The sequence below is a fragment of the Nomascus leucogenys genome, chromosome 24 (assembly GCF_006542625.1).
Source record: "Nomascus leucogenys isolate Asia chromosome 24, Asia_NLE_v1, whole genome shotgun sequence".
Lineage (NCBI taxonomy): Eukaryota > Metazoa > Chordata > Mammalia > Primates > Hylobatidae > Nomascus > Nomascus leucogenys.
In genome coordinates this window covers 5,602,379-5,625,236 of record NC_044404.1, presented here as the reverse complement: position 1 = coordinate 5,625,236, position 22,858 = coordinate 5,602,379, and the positions used below count along the sequence as shown (strand labels likewise).

The following is a 22,858-nucleotide window of genomic DNA, read 5'->3' as shown; positions in this document are numbered from 1 at the left end:
AGCCCAGCCCCCTGGCTCATGTTCAGAGAAGTGATGCCATTGGAAATCCACCCACTATGTCTAAAAGAGCTCCCAATGATCCCAAAGAGTGCATGGGGAGGGCAGTGGGGAGGGGAGAAAAGGAAACGAAAACAGGAATGTCCAAAGAGAGGTACCTACCGTGAAACAGACACACGGCGTCTGCCCTGCCCCCAGGAGGTAAAAAAGACTTCGGCCAGTCAGCAGGAGATTTCAAACCATTTCTCAGACACGAAGGCCACAGGAATAAGATGCCGATCAGAAGAGGAGGGTCTGCGGTGAACAGAAAAATGGGCTTTGGCGTGCTGGTACATGACATGTGATAGGCAAGCCGGGGCAGGCCTGCGGTGGGGACTGGCTTCTTGAGAAAGGAAGTGCTAATGTGGACTCCTGGCCTTGCCAGGAAGGGACCACCTCCCCATTCCCTGTGGCTGGGAGAAGTCCTCACACACGAATGCTTCCTACCCTGGGAGGCTTTGGAGGACACAGACTGAGGGATCTCGGCACACGAGCACTTTGCTGTGCAGGCTGGAAGGCTGTGCTGACTCCAGATTTTCGTTTTTGAATTTGCAGGATTAGCCCAGAGCCTGGGGTCTCTGCCTCTGATGGCAGATCTGACCCACTTTATTGCACATGACAGAAAGGATGGAACCTGGCACCCAAAATGTCTCCCCCATATTTTGTCACCTTTGAGACTAAGCTACCATTTCCCAAGGCCAGTGAAACCCAACAGTGCATGACCTTGGGCCAAAAGGCAAGAACTCGTTCCATCTGATGCCTCCATGCCAGGGCCCGAGAGCACCAGCTGTGCCAGCTCTGCTCTTCACCAGCCCCCCACCCCACCTCCCTGCACAACACAAGCACAGAAGGTGGGAAAAGTGAAGCAACAGAGGCCAGCCCACGGCCCTCTGCCCTCTACCCACAAGGCCCAAGCACTGGCTGGCCCAGATTCATGTCCAAGCCAACATCCACATATGCAGTGAAATGGTTTGGAAATCTGTTAGCCAGTTATTTGTGAACTCAGCCTTCTGGAAGGCTGGAATGGCACCCATGAGCTTCCCAAATGTCTGAGTGTAAAACCACTGAGGTTTAGAACAACAGTTCTGAGGTTCTGAGCGCCACTGGCCTCCTCCAGAAGGGAAGGGAACGTCTAAGACACAGAATATCACAGATGGCAGAATGCAACGTGGACATGCAAGAAGAGGCGTGGCCAGAAGGTATTTCAGGAACATCTGCTCATTCTAGCCAACAGGACAAAGACACATTAAATATGGATGTGGCGGCCCCAGCAGCCCTCGCTCTCCAGGGCCCCTCAACAAATCAGCAAACAGAACGAAACGGAGCATGCAGCCAGCCCTTTCTAAAACAACTCGAGTCTAGTCACCTTGCCCTGGGTTCCAGGGGAGCCCTTTCCAGGGGCCTGGGGCAGTGTTACCCTGGTTGCGAATTCTATTGCTCATGATGGACCCTTCAAGGCAGCCTCCCAGCCTCCTCCTTTCTTCAAGTTGTTGGAGACTGTTTTTTTAATTTACAAAATGATGCATAAATGTATGCTCACTTAAAAAAAAAGCTTATTGATACTTTAATCTAATTCTGGACAAACCTTTGAGAGCTGACTCAAGGGTTTTTTTAAATATTCCCAGGGATGGTTCTGGGGTATATTTTCTTTGAGGGATTACACATGAATAACAAAAAAGGAGGAGCATTTAGTAACATACGTCCGGTCTGGGAGTCTGGTGGGTATCTGATACTTTTGCTAAATTTGCCACTGACATTTTATTGACGGGACTCAGAGACGCTGACTCCGGTGGGGGGCTGTTGTGATCTGTTGATATTTAGGAGGCTGATAACCACAGGGCTGGCCTTTGAGCTCTGGGGCACGAAGGATGACGGCTCAGAGCGAGGGCTGGGAGACTATGCATTTCCCGCCACTGCCCATGTCCAGGGGTCTGGAAGGAAATTCCAGCCACTGTGTTCTCTGGGAGCAGCTAAACGCCTGTTGCTGTCAACCCTGCCTCTCTTGTTTTGCCAAATTAGCTGTCCGCCTTGGCTGGGCCCCTCCAAGCGATCTCAGGGAAGACCTAAACTGACCAACAGCTCTCAGCTCAGCCACACCGGCCCCGGGGGGGTCGGGACCACCAAGAGCTTCACGGCTGCAGGGTCTAGCAGAGCCCAAGCTTACCGGTTTCCATTAAATGTGGATTTGTATTCCCCTGTCGTTGAGTGCAGCGTCTCGTCAGTGTACACGGGCACAGAGGCCCTGACGCACTCGTGCGAACACTGCAGGGTCTCGTTATAGGCCGTGAATATGTCCAGGCTGCTGGGCACCCGGGCCGAGGTGAAGTCCGTCAGGTTCTGGCAGCTCTCCTCCTGCTGGTTGGTCTTCCGCTGGTGGCTGTTCCTACGAGTGTTCCCGCTTTGGGCACAGCTGGAAGAGAAAGAGGTTGGGGTGGGGGGACGGGCAGAGGCCGGAAACCCACAAACACAACTCCAGACTTCCATTGTGGGTCTTTTGCTTGCAGGCATGAGCTACGCATTGTTTCATATTAAACGGTAATTCCCAGCCTCTTCAGAAAGATCGACCACAATCAAGCAATCAACTCTTTTTTTTAAAAAAAAAAAAAAAGAAAGAAATTTGAATTTTAAATGTGGCTATTACAGCAGAGAGGATGAGGGGTAAGTGGTAAGCTGTGTGATCGCAGAGCTAGGGACCTGCTTAACTAAAGAGCATCAGCCAGACAGACCATGGTGCTGACTCAGTTTCCCCATGAACGCCTCAACGGGATAAAAGCCGTGGTGGGTCCTTCCTGCCAGAGGGGCCTAGAGCGTGTGGGAGCCTTTGGGTACAGGTTGGGGTGGTCCGTTCCTTCATCTCAGAATGGACAATGGACCTGTCTTTGGGGAAAGCTGATGAGTGAGAAAGCCCCTGTCCTCAGCCTCACCCAGGGGCACGTGCACAAGCTGGAAATGACGAGCTGGCTTGTCCTTCATCCCTGATCAAGTATGCAAAGGAAAGTGTCCTGCATGCCTGCCTGTTATGGTCTAGTTCCTCTGAACCACAGGGGCTTCCAGAGGCCACTTATAGTGACCATGGGACTCCCACCCTCCTCCGTCCAGGGACTCGACAAAGCAAGAATCCAGGCCCCCGGATGCCGCTTCTATGATGAGAGCACAGGAAGGACAAGAGGGCTGGCTGGCAGGCCCCTCCCCCGCTGCATGGGGAGCCGAGGACGTCTCCCTGCATTGGGGGCCATTTCCCCTGCCCGCCCCTTCCCCTTCACGCTCAGCGCCTGTGCATAGGAAGGGGCTGCGCGAAGGCAAGGGGTGGGGGGATGCGCCCATCTCCTTCTAAGTCTTGGTTATTTCCTGCGTTGGTTTTCCCAATGAAAGGAACCCTGATTCCTGGAGAAGAAGCCCCCTACCCCATACACCAAGGTCAGAAGGCGAATGCCAAACGCAGGGGGCAGTCCCACCCACAAAGTCTTCCTCAGAGGGAGGTCAGGTTCATAGGACTTGCTCATCCATCCTCCCGGGCTGTTCTCCCAAAGGGCTCTTTGAAGGTCTGCTATAAGCTCGAGAGTGGGAAAAGCAAGATGAAGGCTTGTCATCAACCTGTCACAGACCAGGCTACAAAGTCCGCTGTCTCTGGGGAGATGAAACCCTTCACCGAGATGGCCAGTGGGATTTGTCCTTCCATACACCCACACAGTCCAGGGGTCCAAAGCCCCTTCTCTGGCCAGCCCCTGCCTAACAAGCCCCACTGTGAGCTCTGTGTTGTCCTGTCATCACCTGTCTCCAGAAAATGCCCGGGGTCCCAGTTTGCTACCTATCAGGAGGCGGCTTTGAGGCTTCGCTAGCCAAGTGGGAGGTCTGTTGTGGGGCTGTGCTACCCCCACCCTCCTGCAGCCTGCCAAGGAGTCCCACCTCCTCTGATCCCAGAGCCTGGCTTTTTCTCTCTCTTTCTTGTGTTCCCCTGTGATTCTGAGGCACCGATGTGATTTCCACCATCAGCCTTGTCTGATTCATATGGCTGTGTGCAGGCAGCAAGGGGACCATTTGGGTCTGTTATTCTATGAGAGAGTTTTAAGCCTGGATGCCGAAAGGAGACACAGTTGCTGGAGGAGTGGCTGCAGGCAGGTGAGGTCCCCAAGGCGCTTTCGAGCAGCAGGGCCTCCCAGCAGTCCCCTGATTTCTCAGGGGCTTATCAGGTGTGTACACCCAGCAAGGCCTGCCTCAAAGTAGGCCAATTTCCAGGAGGAAATAGGCAAAGGCAGGCTGCCTGGAGCAAAGCGGTAACCTAGTTCAGCACACAGAGTGGCTTTGAGAGGAACGAAGAATACAAACAGGGCTGGTTCAGCAACCGGCTGCCGAGCCTGAGTGAGGGACGTGGGACCCCGCTGGGTGCTGGCAGAAGGGCCCCATCCCTACCTTTCCAGGGAAGGGGCAGAGGAGACAAGAAATAGGGACTGTGCTCTGGGTGGACAACTTGGGTCCCAAGGGACACTTGGATCCAGAAAAAGAATCTGGAACCCAGGACCACACGCACCCTGAGAAGCTCTGTCACAAAGGCTGGGCTCGCTGGCCTTCTGCAGGGAAACCAGGAGAGGGGCCAGGCCAAAGGGCAGTGCTGGACGGCGAGCAGCCTGTGGCATCTGAACTGCCCGGGGCAGAAGCCAGCAGAACAGGCTGGCTTTGAAAAGTAGGGGCCTTTCTGTGTTCACCACCCAGGGACCCCCCATTTCTGGGCCAGAAGGGCCCAAGGAGCCTTACCAATTTTTTAAGACAAGAGTTGTGATGAGAGCAGCTATGACCATGATGAGGGAGACGGTGATGGTGATGATCTGATGGACAGCCAGACCTGGAAAGAAGGAAAGAGGGAAGAGGGCACCCGTGAAACCAGGTTCAGGAAGCGAGGGGGGCCGGGAAAGATGGAGGCACATCCCCCCAAGCCAGCTGGGGATGCCAGGTCCCATCCACAGCGGGGAACTTGGGGCAGCATGACAGGTGCTCAGTTCTCTCCTACTCGACTGCAGGCCCCAGGCATGAGGCTGCTCTCACCCGGGGTCCGGGAAGGGGGAGCTCCAGCTCTGGGCTCTCTCCTTCTACCACCCTTTCAGTCTCCAAGCCGTGACCTGGATCATGGGTGGCTGTGTTCTTTCTTGCACCTGCCAAGCCCTTCACCTGCCTCCTCTACCTGGCGGCAGGTCAGCTCTGGGTGAGATATTCCCCATGACCCCTTTCTCCCCTCACACCCTGGGCCAGTTCCGCTCTTCTATTCAGGAATGGTGAGTTCCAGGATGCTGGTCTGTGAGTGGGAGCAGGGTTTGGCCTGACCCAGGGGGAGCGAGGATGGGCCAGTACATATTGGGGAGGTAAAAAGAAGAGCACATGGGATGACACCCTCACAGACCCGGATCACAGGGTGAAATCTTCCTCTTTCCAGAGTCCTCGCTAAGAAGTTCACTGCTTCATGAGGTTCCAGGAATGAAAGTTTCAGGCCAGCAGTGGATGCTTCCCACAGCCCCAGAGGAGAATCCATGGTCTAGCCTTGTTGCCCTGGCCCCAATCCCTGAATGGGGAGGTGGGGGGGCACTGGAATCGGCAGGATAGGAACAGAAAGACCAGCCACTTCAGAAGTGGGGCAGGTAGAGCTCTGGCCAAGAGCTGTTTGCTGACACCCACACGCATGATGGCAGAAAGCAGGGATTCTCTCCCATCCCCCATCTCTGTCCTAAAACCTTCTGCAACATTTGCCACTAACCACAGACACAGGACTGGGGAGACAGGAGGACAGGCCTGCAACAGCTCCTGCCTCTGGTCCCTATCCCAGACCACCTTCTTTCCTGACTACACATCTGTCACATTCTTCCTGGGACCTGGATGCTGGGGACATTACCAGGCAGCCAGGGCTACTTGGAAGGTCCACTTTAGCACCTGAGAAGCTGGAAGATCAAGGCAGTGAGGGAGTCCGCCAAGCCTGCAGGTGCCAGCACCTCCTCCTACTCATCTCCCCATGTCCTTCCACCTGAGATCCAAGCAACTGTCCTGTCTCCGCCTGGGCCTCCATCTTGGTGTCTGCTTTGCAGAGACCCGCCCCTCACACCTGACCAGCCTCTTGGGCTGCTGGGGTAAGAACACTGCATGTGCGTGTTTCAGCATGGCGGGTTTCAGTGTCAAGATTTTTCTGGCGGCCTCCCAAGGACAGTCTCTTAAACAGATGTTACCTCTCCGCTGGATATGATCCTCATGGGGGAAATTGTTCATAAATGATTAAATGTTGGCACAGCCAGAAAACAAGCTTTGTCTTCCTGTTTCCCCCTCTCTGGGGGTAATTGTTGTTTTTCAAGAAGGATTCTCCTCCAGGACCCGCAGAATAACAGCATCCGGCAAACAGTGGAGGAAACACATGAGTATGGCAGGTCTCTCCCAAGCCCTCTTCTATCCATTGATTCAGGAACTGTTCGTTGTGCACCTACTGTGTGCCTGCAGCACTAGTACTGCTCACCCACAGGCAACAGCTGCTCTGATGCCCCCTGAATAAACGTGCTGCATTCACTGCAGTCCTGGCCAATGACGTCCCATAAACCTATGCCCCATCTGTGGCACCTGCTGTAAACCTCTGGGCAAGTCCCTTCTCTGGGACTACCAAGTTGGTTTGCTAATGAGTTGAAAGTTAAGTTATGCCACAGGGACCACCCTTAATCCCACCAACAATGGAGTGTCTACCAGTTCTGGCAATCCCTATCTATGTACCAACTTTCCTGAGACCCAACTCAGGCCTCGTGTGCAGAGGAAGGATTGAAAAGGATGGACAGCTGTGGAGGGTGGGTTGCCTGTTCAGTCTCCTCTTGCTCTCTACCCACACACTCCCTCTGGCCCAGTCAAGAGAAAGCCATGCTGTCACGAAGCGTATGTGCTCATCCTGTGTCTGTGCTTCTTGTGATGAGAAGGAGGTTGCTGCTGCTGCTGCTGCTGCTGCTGATGGTGATGGTGGTGATGATGGTAATGATAATGATGGTGATGGTGATGATGGTGATAATGACAGTGATGATAATAGTGATGTGATGGTGGTGATGGTGACGTGGTGATGATGGTAACGATAATGATGGTGATGATGATAATGGTGATGGTGGCGGTGATGGTGGTAATAATAATGACGGTAATGGTGATGATGGTGATGATAATAATGGTGATGATGATAATAATGGTGATGATCATAATGGTGATGGTGAAGAAGATGGTGGTGATGGTGATAATGATAATGATGGCAATGATGATGGTGGTGATGGTGACGATGGTAATAATGGTGATGGTGATAATGATGCTGATGGTAATGACAGTGATGGTGATGATGGTGACAGTGACATGATGATGATAATGATGGTGATGCTGATGATGCTGATAGTGATATGATAATGGTGATGGTGATGATGGTGAAGGTGATGCTGATGATAATGTGATCTTAGCTGCATGATGTATCATTAAGCTTATAACTAAGGGATAACAAATCAGAAACCACGTTAACAGAAGGAAGGGTAATGATCTAATTCTGATGTTGGCCTTGCCCTGGAGGCGCTTCTCCTGCCTTTCGTGTAAATTTTCTTCATAGATTTCCCACATTAAAATGTGAAGGGTGCATTATGGGCTAATCACCAGCTAAGAGGGTCTGGGCAGACACACACCCGCAGTACAACAGCTATGCTTTCTACAGGACCCCTTGATGCACCTAGCTAAGCCTTCACACCTGGGATCGATTTAACCCATCTCTACCCGCATTTTTTTGAACCTGTCTGACAAACTGGATGCCTGATGCTAAAGAAGAAAAATGACTTTCCCTGGTCAGCAAGCAGAGCCTGGACAAAGGCAATTCTCTGCTCCAGCGTCCCCAAGAAAACCAAACATCTAAATCTAAATCCCACACACCTGTGGCCACATTCTATTGTTAAATAAGTTCAAGATCAACAGTTTACCGAACCCTGCACAGACTTTTCTTGCAAAGAAAACAGCCATGTGCTTCAAAACGTGGAGTGTGGGTTTTAATGGGCTCCTGGGCTCCTGCTTAGGATGTTACAGCTATGAGAATAAACTACAGACCCTCATGATGGTTGGACAAGGACTGGGACTTCTGACATGTGGCCCCAATAATATTTCCAGGAAGCAGGCTGAAATATGGAAAATTCATAAGGGTTCTTCATTATCTCCTCTCTTTGGAAGGCTGCTCACTTAGAAGAAAGCAAAATAACACAGGAGAAGTCGTGTGGTGTTTACGGCATCCGCCCCATCATTTAGTTTCCCCAAGAGCCAGGAGTAGTTTCCTTCCACGTGTAAATCTTCATGTGGATCCCAGGTAGACAAACCTTTTCTTAAAAGGACCAGATAGTAAATATTTTAGGCTTTACAGGCAGTATGGCCTCAGTCACAACTACTCAACTCTGCCATTGTAGCGAAAAAAGCAGCCACAGACAATGGACATGGAAGCAAATGGGGCTGTTTTCCAATAAAACTTTATTTACAAAAGCAGGCAGTGGCCATGTTTGGCCCATGGACCACAGTTTACAGATATATGATTTAGGTGAGTAGCTCAAGATGGCTCTGCTTGTAGATTAAATAAAAGCATATTCTTATTTTTGGATGATCAGTTAATGCTTGGAATCAAACTGCAATCTTTTAGTTTGAAGGATTAGAACCTTCCCCCTCCACCATCAAAGCTTTGCTGTGTGCCGGGCTCTTCACTGGTCACTGTCAAGGTGGTTTCAGAGCGGGTAGAGGCCTACAGGACCCACAGCCTCTAGTTTATGGCTGGGTCTTAACACCTAGCAGCAGTGGCCTCACCCTGCTGGGTTTGTCCATATGAAGCCACTTGATAATAAGTCACTTTGCATGAGGGTTTCCCTTGAGAAGTCAATTACACAGGATTTTTGATTTTTGGAACTGAAAACTCAGAGAGAAATGTACCAGTCTGATTCCTTCGATGGCTCTTAGAAATATTTCAGCCACGTCTATATCAATTTTCTCCATGTTAAGAAGAAATAGCATCTTGCCAAACACAAGAATGTTCAGATTATGGAATCATTGTGCGGAGAGAGACCATATCTTATTGGTTCTGTGGAAGGGAATTTTCCCACACTATGCAAATGGCACCATTCTCAGGAGGCTTCGACTTTTCTCCTTCTTCTTCACTCATGTCTCTCCTTCTTCACTCATGTCTCTCTCAATACTCTCGCCTTAAATAACATTCCCTCTGGTCAAGTCTCTGGTGGCTATTAGCTACCTCGGGCAGGAACACCTGTCCCATAAACCCTGCTGCCCCTGAGCAATCCTGGAAAAGTTTCCATGTCAGCTGTGCAGGGGCTATGACTGGATTGACAATGATGTCACCTAAAGGGAGCACACACTCTATGCCCTCAAGGAAGGAACAAACAAGCAAACTTTTCCCTCTCCACTTCCAAGGTCAACACTGAATCCCATCTTCAAACTCTTTGAAATTCAGACCTGGTCCCAGAGCTCAGAAGCATGCTGTGTGGGAATTCTTGCTTCCCCTTCCTGACAGGTGTTATTGTTCCTGCTAATTTGGGGGCTTTTTCTGCTTCTGTTAATTGCCACTGTATACTAATGCGTGAGGAATCAGCTGCCATCCAGATAATGAAAAATTATTCCCAGAATAATGGATGAGGACAGACGGATTACCAAGCTCTGCATCAATCAATAGGGCTTTTATGGTTATATTTGTGGTGGTTTGTAATAAGATCAGGCCCTGAAGATTGATGTGGAAGTTTGTAATCCATCTCTGGGTCTGAACAAGGTCTTATTAAACGAAGCTGAATCAAATACAGGCCATTGTCCATGGCAAAAACAAACCCACCAAGGGCTTTCTTTCTAGGACATGAGGCACGTTTGGCTGGTACACTTGGATGAAGGCGGGAGTGATGGTCCCGGAATTGGCCAAGGCAAACAGATGACATTGCTGTGCATATCATAGCTGATTTCACAACGCAGGAGTCTGGAGCGTCTGAATTATGCAAACAAAGTGCCATGGTCACTGGACACAGAAATGTCTGTCATGCAACAACAGTAAGTTTGAGAGGTGACAGGTGACACTGGGACCCAAAGTGCCAATTCCATCCCAAAAAAGCCATTCCTTTTCCACAGAGACCTGCAAAATGTCAATTTCATGGCAGTCCTTGAAAAAGAGTCTCTGTGAACACGCTGGCCTGACTAGGGAGAAGCTCACAGTGCCCAGTGGTGGACAGATGAGAGGCAGCTTGGCTTGCTGGAGTTGCAGGAACCTCAGGGATTAGGCTTCGTCTGAGTCAGTTGCTCACCTCCTGGGAACAGGCTGCTAAGAAAAAATGCATCTTCCAAAACTGGGATGCTCACAGCAGAACAAGGCCACCAGCTTTTATGGCAGGGACACAAAGGAGTGTGCTGTTTTCTGAGTGACCCCGCAGAGTCTTCCAAGGGGTGAATGTATTCGTCAGGGTTCTCCAGAGAAACAAAGCCAATGAAATAGAGAGAGATCTATAAGAAGAAATTTATCATGGGATTGGCTCATGTGATTATGAAGGCTGAAAAATCCCATGATCTTCTGTCTACAAGCTAGAGAACCAGGAAAGTTGGTGGTGTCACTCAGTCCAAGGCCAAAGGCAGGAGAAGATGGATGTCCCAGCTCCATCTACACCACAGGGAGTTCAGGTCAGTGGGCAGGGACACTGGTGGAAGTACCTGAGTCTAAAGGCCCAAGAACCAGGAGCTCTGATGTCCAAGTCCAAGGGCAGGGGAAGACAGATGTCCCAGCTCAGTGGTCCCAATAATATTTGTAGGAAACAGGCTGAAATATGGAAAATCCACAAGGGGTCCTCATTATTCCCTCTCTTTGGAAGGTGTGGGGAGAGGGAGAGAAGGAGAGGGAGGGGGAGAGGGAGAAAGTGGGGGAGAAAGAGGGAGGGAGGGGGAGGTTGGAGGAGAGGGGGACAAAGAGGAGAGAGAAGGGGAGGGCGAGAGGGAGAAAGGCGGGGAGATGAGGGAGAGAGGAAAGAAGAGAGAGAGACAGGGAGAGGGAGAAAGGGGGGTAGAGAGAGAGAGGGAGAGGAGGGAGGGAGAGGGAGAGAAGAGAATTTGCCCTTTCTTTGTCTTTTTGGTTCTACCTGGGCCCTCAACAGATTGGATACTGCCCACCCACATGGCTGAATGGGGATCTTCCATACTCAGTCCATTATTTCATGTGCCTATCTCTTCCAGAAACACCTTCACAGACACCCCCAGAAACCATGCTTTACCAGCTCTCTGGGCATTCCTCAGCTCAGTCAAGTTGATGCATAAAATTCACCATCACAGGGGGTGATGGCCAGGCTCAGGGAAGTGCTTCAAGCCAACACTACTTGGAGATAAAGTCTCCTCTCATCAGAAGTCCTTCCAGCTTCAGACAGGATCACACACTACAGAAACAGAACTCCCCCTAAGAAAATGCTTTGCTGACTTCTCACAGGGCTCGGCTTGGTCACAACAACACAGAGAAGGGCAGTCCCCAGGGAATTGTCCCAAAGGGCCTAGGCAGGTAGAGCAGTGGTCCTCAGCCAGGGACATCTGGAATGTCTGGAGACACTTTGGGTTGTCACAACTGTGGGTGGGAGTGGTTCTACATCTAATGGGTAAGGGCCAAAGATGCTGGCAGACATCCTCCGACGCACAAGACAAGCCCACAGGACAGATGTCACTGCAGCTGAAGCCTTGGGTTGGAGGTCATCCCCAGTGTGCCTCATAGGGTGAGGTGTGAGCCCATCCCTGGTTGTTTCCTTTTAACACCCCTTCTCCCTCCAACACTTTCCTTATCAATAACAAAGCCAGGCAGGAAGAGAGGTCATGGGGCTGACACCTCGGAGCCACTGTAGAGGTCCATAACATGGAGTCACCCCAAGTTTCTTGGTAGAAGGTGCCAAGCCTCATGCCAAGTGAATTAGTACATTCACAGCTCACTACAGCACCATGAGGTGGGCACAAATATGTTCCCCAAGTCCAGAAGGAGGTTAAGGGATTTTCCAAGTTTGCATAGTGCCATTTGGGGTCCCCACAATCACCCTCAGGCTTAACAATTCGGCAGGGAGACTCACAGAACTCAGAAAGCCATTATATTCTTGGTTATAGTTTATCACAGCAGAAGGATGAGCACCAGGAAGAGAGGCATGGGACAGAGTCCAGGGGAGACCAGGCACTTCCGGATGTCACCTTGCAGTGGAGAAATGTGGACAGCACTGTCTCATCCCAGCAATGATGTGTGACAATACGCATGAAATGTCGGGGAAGCTCCCTTGGGCCTTGATGCCCAGAGTTTGTGCTGGGATCTGCCACAGGTGACCCTTGGCACGGCTGACCCCAGTCTCCAGCCCCTCTGAAGGTCAAGCTAATACCACAATACCCCATGGCCCCAGTTCCCATCATAAGTTGCACCGCCGTATTATCTGGCCAGGCCCAAGGCCCCCAGGCAAAAAAGACACTCTTCTCAGGCAGGACATTCCAAGGGATTAGGAATTGGGGGCAAGGACATTTCTTTGGGCAAAATTAACCCGGTACTGCACACACAGCTAAGCCATGGCAGACACGGAATTCAACAGGCTTGCTCCAGGCTTCAGCCCCTCATTGCTGTCCTGCACAGCCTTTTGGAGAGTTGTATGAAGGATAGTTGCATTATGGTAGGTATAACTAAGACCTTGTTATTGTCTTTATTTGAAGATTATGTGTAATTTCAGGAGATGTGTATGCATTCAAGTTGACAAGGGGTGGACTTGTGATGGTTAATACTGAGTGTCAACTTGATTGAACTGAAGGATGCAAAGTGTTGTTTCTGATGGGTCTGTGAGGGTGTCACCAAAGGAGATTAACATTTGAGTCAGTGGCCTGGGAAAGGCAGACCCATCCTCAATCTGGGTGGGCACAATCTAATCAGCTGCCAGCACAGCCAGAATAAAAGCAGGCAGAAGAATGTGAGAAGACTAGATGGGTTTAGTCTTCTGGCCTCCATCTTTCTCCCATGTTGGATGCTTCCTGCCCTCAAATATCGGACTCCAAGTTCTTCAGCTTTGGGACTCAGACGGGCTTCCTTGCTCCTCAGCTTGCAGATGGCCTATTGTGAGAATTGTGGGACCTCATCTTGTGAACGTGCGAGTCAATTCTCCTTAATAAACTCCCCTTATATATACATCAATCCTATTAGTTCTGTCCCTCTAGAGAACCCTGACTAATGCAGATTCTGGTCGTTCTCTGCACAGGGATGGCCAATGGCCATGGCATCACGGTCTAGGGACTTGGAGATCTTCCTAAGTATCTGTCTGGCTGTGGGCTCCAGAAGGGACCTGAAGTTGTACTCATGTCCCCTGACCCTAAGACTGGCTATCAATGTCACCCATGGGTTTCTTTGTATCTGGAGATTGCTCTGAACTAGAGAACACAGAGTGTTACAGACGGGACTCAGAGAGAGCCCAGGGGACAAGTCCTTGCTAGAAAGACCCCATGCCACCCAGCTGCAAGCCTAAACCAAGGCATCAATCCACCTTCCCTTCTCAGGGCCATCTTCTCAGCACTGCCACATTCAAATCTGGGATTCTCAGCAGGGACACCGGGAACGGGGTGAGGACGAGGTGGGTAGAGAGCTTGGGAAATGAATTCACTGGCAGTGAGGTTTACCCTCTGAGTTAAAAGGCTTTCCAAAGGCTCGGGCACCCTGGGGGCTCAGTTAGGGTCAAGGGGGCATAGAGCCCTCACCTCATGTTTGCAAGGTGACGAATCACCCAACAGCAGCCTTCGGAGCCATGATCTCAATGCACATTTCACATGGAGACAGTACAATCTGTAAACCTCAAATATGTACATCTAGTCCTTAAGGAAAAGTTTGTGACTCCTGGCCTACAGGACCCCAAGAATCCCAGAGTGGGCACTTTGTGTGTGGCATGACTGTGGGGGGGCACAGATGGGCAGCCTCTGCTCACGGGCCCCCTCCATGGTGTGGCCACACGCCTTGGCGAAGGCCAAGCCTGCATATTCACCTCTTGTGGCAAACAGAAACGCTTAGACACATTGCTGAATTGAATATAATGACTATGAAATGGGTTACAGGGGGAAGGAAGCCAGGCCCTGTCCATCTGCTCCTTCTGACCTGCATTCAGAGAACACGGCCCAGCAGACGGGAGGGGATCAGAATGCTGCATCGTGGCTGGGAAATGTGGCTCCCCAGCCGTGGACCCTGGGCCATCCCAGGGGCTGGGGATTCAGATCTGCTCCATGACAGGCAAAAGCATCTTCTCTGGAGCAGAAAGTCCAGGGCTGGAAGAAGCAGAAACCCCCTCAGAGCATTCAGCACTTCCAGGGCAGCTTCCAAAGCATGAGCACACACATGCATGAGCACACTCACATATACACACACATGCACACACACTCTCATACATACAGACTCACACATGTTCACACACACTCACACTCATACACACACTCACACACACACATGCCCGCACATGCACACACACACTCACACATACACAGACACACATGCTCAAACACACACTCTCATACACATACTCACACACACTCACATATTCACACACACATGCACACACACACAGGCTCACTCACACACAGAGACACACACACGGCCTGAATTTTTGGCTTGTGTAAGAACAGAAGCCACTGATACTCAACTTTGAGCTCAGTGGCCATTAGGGAAATGACCCATTTCTTTCACTGAACTTCTGCTATCATTTGAGAAGTTCCACAAAAGATGGTGGCTCTGGAGGCCAGTGCTGGGGGGAAGGAAGTCGGGCTCGCTGCATGCTAAGGAGAGGTTCAGGGTTGGGGGAAGAGACACCCTATGGTCAGGGAGGCTTTGAACCAGCCGAGGGGCCTTCTGCTGCAGAGATGTTCCATCCACAGCCAGAGCCTGGCGTGTTAGCTGCGGAGTCCTTTCTGACAACTCCCAGCGCCACCAGGACCGCCGCATCCACTGTCTTCAGATCCTACGTTTAGCTTATAAAATGGTCAGTGCATCAAACCTCTAAGCAAATGGCGAGGCTCCCCCTCCAAAAAGCCCGCCTGCACCTCGCTCTCGGAGGCATGGTGCTGTGACCTCGCAGTTTCCATTCAGCAGACATGTGCCTGGTGTAGTGGGGAGAAGCCATGAAAGGAAGGCACCCAGTTCAGGGGCCCCCACACAGGAGGTCCTCAAAGAACAGTGGCTTTACCCTGGTTATGGTCACTGCAGAGACTATGCAGAGGCTTGAGCCAGCTCCCTGGAGCAGTAGAGATGGGGCTGGGCACACCCAATGCAGTCAGTGGTCCAGAGCAGACATTCTGCAAATTGGGACTAACATCAGTCCATCCAGCTTCCAGCCCCAGAGGCCAGATTCCTCCAATATTTTTATTTTGAACTGTCTTTCAAAATATGCTCCCTGTCTCCCAGACACCTGACCAAATTAAACAGACTATAAGACATGTGTCTCCCTGTGTTTCAAGCTGTCATCACAGCCTTATTTTCAGTGATGTTTCAACACTGACCCTGGTTCAGGACTGATGTGCCATCCAGCACCCCCATCTAAGAGGAGCAGGTCCATGCACACCTTTTAGAGTCAACACACGAGAAGGAGGAGCAAGGGATTCTCAGACACCAGCTGAGTACCAGAGGGTGTGCCAAGCAGCCCAGCAAGAAGGCTCCTTACCTGCAGTGGCTGCAGACAGAAACAGTCACGGGGCTGTGAACAATATAATGAACCTGACCAAGTTTGGAGCTGGTTCAACCTGCATCCTGACCTGAACTCTGGGGCTAGCCGTCTTCAGAAGTACTCTGGAGTTTGCAGAGTGCAGAGAAAGCCTGTAACCCAGCATCCAGCTCTGGGCAAGTGAGTGATCCACTCTGTCCTGGGATCTTGGGTAGAGGGAAGAGCAGTGTCGGGAACTCAGCCCTGAGAAGCTGCCTTCAGCTCCTCTGCACCCTGGCTGTCCTGGGAGCAGTGCTGTCAATCGAGCAGCAGCCTGACGTGTGCACCACACTCTCCAGCATGGGGTTGGGTGGAATCGTGTCTCCATGCTGTGCCCGTAGGACCTCCTGAGATGGTTAGGTTTTGTGTCCCCACCCAAATCTCATCTTGAATTGTAAGCCCCATAATCCCCACTTGTCAAGGGAGAGACCAAGTGGAAGTAATTGAATCATGGGGGTGGTTTCCCCCATGCTGTTCTCATGGTAGTGAGTTCTCACGACATCTGATGGTTTTTTAAGGGGCTCTTCCCCTGCTTCACTCAGCACTTCTCCTTCCTGCCACCCTGTGAAGAAGGTGCCTTGCTTCCTCTTCAACTTCTGCCATGACTGTAAGTTTCCTGAGGCCACCCCAGCCATGCAGTACTGTGAGTTGATGAAACCTCTTTTCTTTATAAATTACCCAGTCTGGGGTATTTATTTATAGCAGTGTGAGAATGGACTAATGCACTTCCTATGCCAGCCCCCGATGTTTCTTTCTCATGCTCATATAGGGTCTGACAGTCTCCCAAGGAGACATGATTGAGGAGTGACACACTATATTAGTCTGTTCTCACATTGCTAATAAAGACATATCTGAGACTGGGTAATTTATAAAGGAAACATGTCTAATTGACTCACAGTTACACATGGCTGAAGAGGCCTCAGGGAACTTACAGTCAGGAAGGGGAAGCAAACATGTCCTTCTTCACATGGCGGCAGGAAAGACAAGTGTAGAGCAAAAGGGAGAAAACCCCTTATAAAACCATCAGATCTCATAAGAATGAGAACTTACTCATTATCACAGAAACAGCATGAGGGTGATCATCTCCATGATTAAATTCTGCCTCCCACGGGTCCCTCCCACAACATGTAGGGATTACAGGAACTACAATTCAAGAGGAGATTTGGGTGGGGACACAGCCAAAGCATATCACACACCTTGCCTCGAGATATTATAGAAAAGCACTCTTCACTCATTCAACAGCTGCTTATTCAGGACCTACTGTGTGCAGGCACTGGGCTAGACCCAAAGGCTGCAGTAGGGGAAAAAAAGCAAGCAGTGTCCCCATCCAGAACAGGCTACAATCCAGGGTGATGAGGACACCAACAAAACAATCGCAAATACACATGCAAGTCCACCTGTGACAAGAGCTTCCACAACAGAAGGTACCATGAGTGTCTGTAATAGACCCACTCCCCAGGTACCTGTGATGTGTTTCCATGGTGGTCCCAAATCCTCACCCCCTCCAGCCACACTCATGCCAGGATGCTTTGCAGTTGCCTGTGGGCTGGGCCAGTGTTGAGAGCAAGGCGGTGCATGAGGCTGGCCATTTTGTCCGTTTGCCATCATGCTGAGAACATGCCCAGCCCAGCCCACGGGAGGCTGAGAGACCCATAGGCCACAGCTGACAGCCCTAACCCCCAGCTGAAGCCAGCCCAGATCAGCCAACAGCTGGCCACCTTGGGGCATGTGAGTGAGCCCCAGCAATACACTGGTAGCACTGCATGCCCCTGGGTCTGGTGCTGTTTGTGGCCTTTCAAGGCATAGCTCACTGACAGGGGAGGCGGAAAGGGGAGGGGTCTGTGCTGAAGGCAAAGGTAAGGATCTGCTGAGAGAAAGACCAGAAGTGAGGCGGCCTCCACTGACACAGAGAATCAGATGTCTCCAGGAGCCACATGAAATCCTCCCAGCCTCGCTCGGGCTCCCTTATCACCTCCCTAAACAATGACTCATGTGTGAGCCTCTGTGTCACGCTCTCATCTCCTTCCAGGGAACCCCCGGCTCTGCCACAGGCATGGGAGAAAGGGCTGGGGGCAGGCAGGTGTGGCTGCATGACAGAGATGAGGCTAGGGAGGGCTAGGGACAGCCTGAGGTTCCACACTTGGAGGGGGCATTGCAGGCTCCCTACCCTCCCCAAAGACCCTTCTCAGCGTTCTGGGAAAACCCACAAGGGTTCTCTGCTCAAATCAGGGTGGGAATTCTGTGTAGGAAGCTTACTTCCCTCCTGGAGATTCACAAAGCTCAGGTTTGAGAGGCCTCCAGAAAACAACCTTGTTTCAGAAGGTTTGCTTGACGCAGCATCTCACATATTTGGCATCTGCACTCTTCTTACACAGAACCTAAGCGTCTGAACCCCCGGAAAACAAAACCTCCATGAACTCAGCAGGACGTAGGCTCAGAGAGAGGAGGGAGCCTCCCTGTCTTGGGTTCCACTCACGGCAGGCCCTCCAAATCCAGCCATCTCTGTTCTGCCCTAGACCCTCCGTAAACATTCGTGAGTTGGAGAGAAAGAGCTCAGCGTGGGAGACGTTGACCCAGGAGGGCATTACTTGCTGCTGAATCTTGGTCCAGACAAGCCCCTGCTGAGCAGTTTGGGTCAGAAAAGGTCAGGCCATGCCATGAGACCACCACACACCTGGCCCAGGCACCCTGAGCACTGGTCCTGGGCTCCCAGCCATGGACTCCACGATGCAGACATAGTCATTTCACTCCTGCAGCCCTCCCTGAGCTGCTTTTGGCAGGGCCAAGCCCCTTACCACTGTGGGCTTCTTCTGTTTTGGGGCCCGTGATGTGAAAAGGGGACCACACTTCTATTTCTGTTCTGAGAGGTGCTTGCTCACTGATGCAGCTGCCAAACTCCACCAAACTCAGTGACAAAGATCCTCTGCCTGGCGAAACTCTCATCAGACTCCTGCACCTTCTCCTAGGCATGTCTGGGCACTTCCTTCTAAAGTCTATGCTTAGCAAAGAACCCTGCTAAGTGAGTTTAGCCAAAACCCCCACCTTCCATATCTGATCATCCTCCATTTCTGATCCGTTGTCATCCTTCACCCTTCCCCAGGTGACATCTGATCACCCTGGCCTGCCTTCAGCAAGAACCCTGTTAGGTGTGTTTAGCCAGAATCCCCCTTACCCCTGATGTTTCCTCCTAGTCATTTTTAATCCCACCAACCACCCCGCCCTGCCCCTTGGCTGCAAATTCCCATTTGCCCAGGCTGTGTTCAAAGTTGAGCCCAATCTCTCTCCCCCATAGCAAAATCCTATTGTGTGGTCCCTGTACTTGCTGTGATGGCCCCAAGTAAAGTATTCCTTACTGCACTCTAATAAGTGTCATTGAATAATTTTTCCTTTAACATCCAAGACATGCCTTCCAGCGAGGTCTGAGTCAAGCCCCCAGCATTAGACTGAGTCCACGGGCAGGCAGGGGGTGGCGGTGGGGGCAGCCTAATCTCCTTGGAGCAAGGCCAGAAGCTTGCAAACAGAGCCCCGTGGCCAGGCAGGGTGCTCTGCCTGCAAAACCCACTGGCAGTGTCAACAGAGCCAGCAGGAGGGAGATGGTTATCCCCTTGTTTCATTAAAACCTTTATGCAGTCAGAGAGTGGGGAAATTGCAATGCAATTTTAAGTGTGGGGGTGGTGTAAGAGAGGAGGGGGCCATGTGAGAGTCCCCTGCACCCACTTCCCACAGGGGTTCTGAGTGCTTTTGAAGGCTTCCTGCTGCAGAATATTGTTAAATTCAATAACAGCTGCTGTCTTTATGACACCAACAGCCATTTTATTAAAAACAATACACAGACAAATAGATGCACTTGAAAGGCCCCCATTACCCCCATACCCTCCCTGTTGCTCTTGGACAGTCACCTTGTGCCCCTTCTCCCATCAGGACAGGAGTGGGCAGTGCCATCCAACCATGGCTCCATGGGCTGCAGGGAGGGCACATGGTGAGAATCCCTGTGCTCATACCACCTGGCTCCAAGGCAGAGACACCTTGTGGGCCAGCTGGGGGTTCCTGCCCAGGCAGGGCTGATCTCCCTGCATCTTGCCCACTGGGGCTGTTGCAAGTCAGGACGTGAAAGGCCCAGGGAGTGGTGGCTGTGAGCACTGTCCCCACAAATGCCCCAGGTTGAGATGAGGGGTGAGCAGGAAGGAGGGCCCAAGGTGGGACAGCACAAAGGAGGCTCGCTCGCTTGGAATAAGGAAGCCATAGGAAAACAGCCACTCCTTGCTTTGCGCTGGGGTCCCAGCAACGTCTTAATCCATGTTTCCAAGAAGGCCTTTCAAAGCACAAGACTGAGGCCCCATCACCGAAAATAAACAGAAACAAACAAATAGACAAATGTTCAGTTTCAGTCTGCAAAATCAGAAGCTAGGAATTCCCTGTGAGTTTAGAAGACGTGAGATGTTGCCCTCTCATCCCCAAAGTGGCAGCTGCTTGAGACCAGGAAGCCATGTACGGGCTGGGAAGCTTGGAATGGAGGTTGGAACTGTCAAGGAGGATGGGCTGCCTGAGAGACTGGAAACTCACTTTCTCTCCACATAGTCGCAACCTACTGGGTAGCCAGAAGGGAAAGGGAGTCATTGCTACAGGAGAAACTGCCTTGAGAGCAAGAAATGGCAAACTTTTCCTGCAAAGGGCCAGAGAGTCAATAGTTTAGGTTTTACAGACCATACAGCTTTGGTAGTAACCACACACCCCTGCCTGTGTAGCTCAGAAGTAGCCACAGACAAATATAAACAAATGAGTGTGCTATGTGCCAGGAAGACTTTAATTGTGGACACTAGAATTAGAATTTCAAATAACTTTCATGTGTTGCAAACTGTTATCCTTTTAATTTTTTTCAACCTTCTAAACATGACAAAACCATTCTTAGCTCCCAGGATGTACAAACGCAGGAACCAGGCAGGATTGGTCCATGGACTATAGCTGGTCAATGTCTGATTTAGAGCCGTGAATCATCTCTATAGCTTTTCATGCACAATGTCTAGCATTCAACACAAGATTACCAGGCATACCAGGGGACAGAACCAAGTGAACAAAAACCAAAGAGAAAAAATAAAAGACAAAAGACATAGTCTCATAGAATAAGTAAGTATTGGAGTTATCAGACACCACCTTTAAAACAGCAATTAGGCCAGGCGCAGTGGCTCATGCCTGTAATCCCAGCACTTTGGAAGGCTGAGGTGGGCGGATCACCTGAGGTCAGGAGTTCAAGACCAGCCTGACCAACATGGAGAAATCCTGTCTCTACTAAAAATACAAAATTAGCTGGGCATGGTGGTGCATGCCTGTAATCCCAGCTACATGGGAGGCTGAGGCAGGAGAATCGCTTGAACCCAGGAGGCAGAAGTTGTGGTGAGCCAAGATCATGCCATTGCACTCCAGCCTGGGCAACAAGAACGAAACTCCATCTCAAAACAAAAACAAAAACAAAAACAGCGATTAATATATTAAAGAAAATAGATTACAAGATGGAGAATTTCAAGAGAGAACTGGGACACATATAAATACTACTACCTTATATATAAATAATGTATATGAATAATTTACATATTTATATATGAATAATTCATAGGAATATTTTTTAAGAAAATGGAGTAAATTCCTGCTAATTCCTGTGCAGTCAGCCTTGGGAAATTTTCATGTCCTTTTTGGGTGTGGGTTTTCCCATCTGTGTAACAGGAAACTGGGCCTAGATCAGTAAGCCTCAAGGTGTTCTCTAGGGCCTTAATGTAGCTTCCAGGGGCTGGAGAAGAATCAAAGAGGAAGCTGCAGGGCACCCACTCTCTCTCCATACACTGCTGTCTCCCCTCAACCTATTTTCCATGTTGGGGATGAAAGATTTAGCTGAAAAGAACTGTGAAAAAGTCAGGACTGGTTAGTGCACAGGGCCCTTCCAGTAGCAATGATATAAAACGCTGTAAAAGAAGGAGAAGATTCATGGTAGGCTCTCTGGCTGGCATCTTTAGAGGCAGTGATGGTATGGATGGAGAGAAGATCATAGAAGGGGACCCACTGGACAGTCCAGAACAAAGGCATGTGGCCAAGGAGCACCCCAGGAAGGGCTGGCGGGAAGTTTGAAGAGAACATGAGAAGGTGTGAGCAAAACAGGTTGTGTCTTTGGGGGCTCTGCAAGGCCTCCTCTTCCCTAGAGGACCCAGTCTTTGTCTTATGCCTTGAATTCTTCCACTTGGATCCTGGTTCTATAGTTGTCTTTCAAGAAGTAAACTCTCCTTGGAAGAATAAATTATTCAAATGATAGGGTAACTGGAGCATGGGGGTGGGCTTGGGAGTCCAGGATTGTTTCTTTGTGGCAGAAGAGATGCAGGGGAGCAAGAGAGTCCTGGTCCCTGAAGCGAATGGTGGCATCAAAGTGAGGGAAGGAAGGAGGCCAACCCTCATCAGAGCTGCATGCTGGAAGCTGTGCTGGGCTCCCTCCTGCTGATTTAATTTAAACTCCATAATATGATACTACTATTTATTCAGAGCCTGCTATGAGCCAGGTGGACCACTCGGTCCCCATAGCTCATAAGATTGGGAATGGGGCTCACAGAGAAGGTATGGGCATTCTTCCTGGGCAATCCCATCGGCTCTGAGCACTGCCATTATCATCTCTAGAGCAATTACTGATCATGATGTCCTCTCTTGCCCAGATCCCTCACCTCCTGCATTCTCTTGTCTACTGGACATCTTTCCTGGGGAAATTCCAAGCTCCTCAACCACACAAACAACTGTTTCTTTCCTTGTTCCTTCATCTCAGTGAAACAAAGCAACCAGTGTCTTCTCATCCCCTTTCCCTCCTCTTCCTCTCCCTCTTCTCTCCTCCTCTCCCTCCTCCCTCTCCTCCTCCTCCCCTCCCTTCTCCTCCTCCTCTCCCTCCTCCTCCTCTCCCTCTGTTCCTCCTTTAATGACATGCTGTGACCTTACTGCTACCCTTTCTCATGTGTCTGAGATGGCACTTCCTCCACCCACCTGAGCCCTATACTTTGCAGTCACTTGCCCAGCTAACTCACTCCTGTGGGCACTGCTGTTACCATCCAGCCAGATGCCAGGTGCCTGGCATAAGA

General features: G+C 50.7%; 1 protein-coding gene across 1 annotated transcript in view; it reads right to left on the bottom strand.

Annotated features, from left to right (window-relative positions):
• Positions 1-22,858, bottom strand: part of AJAP1 (adherens junctions associated protein 1) — a 136,556-nt gene that overhangs the window by 17,420 nt on the left and 96,278 nt on the right. The window contains exons 3-5 of the mRNA XM_003278415.4: positions 4,789-4,876; positions 2,201-2,446; positions 160-291 (exon numbers count right to left, since the gene is read on the bottom strand). Of these exons, the coding sequence (XP_003278463.1) occupies positions 219-291; positions 2,201-2,446; positions 4,789-4,876 (407 nt within the window). The 3' untranslated portion in view covers positions 160-218. The remainder of the gene's footprint in view (positions 1-159; positions 292-2,200; positions 2,447-4,788; positions 4,877-22,858) is intronic.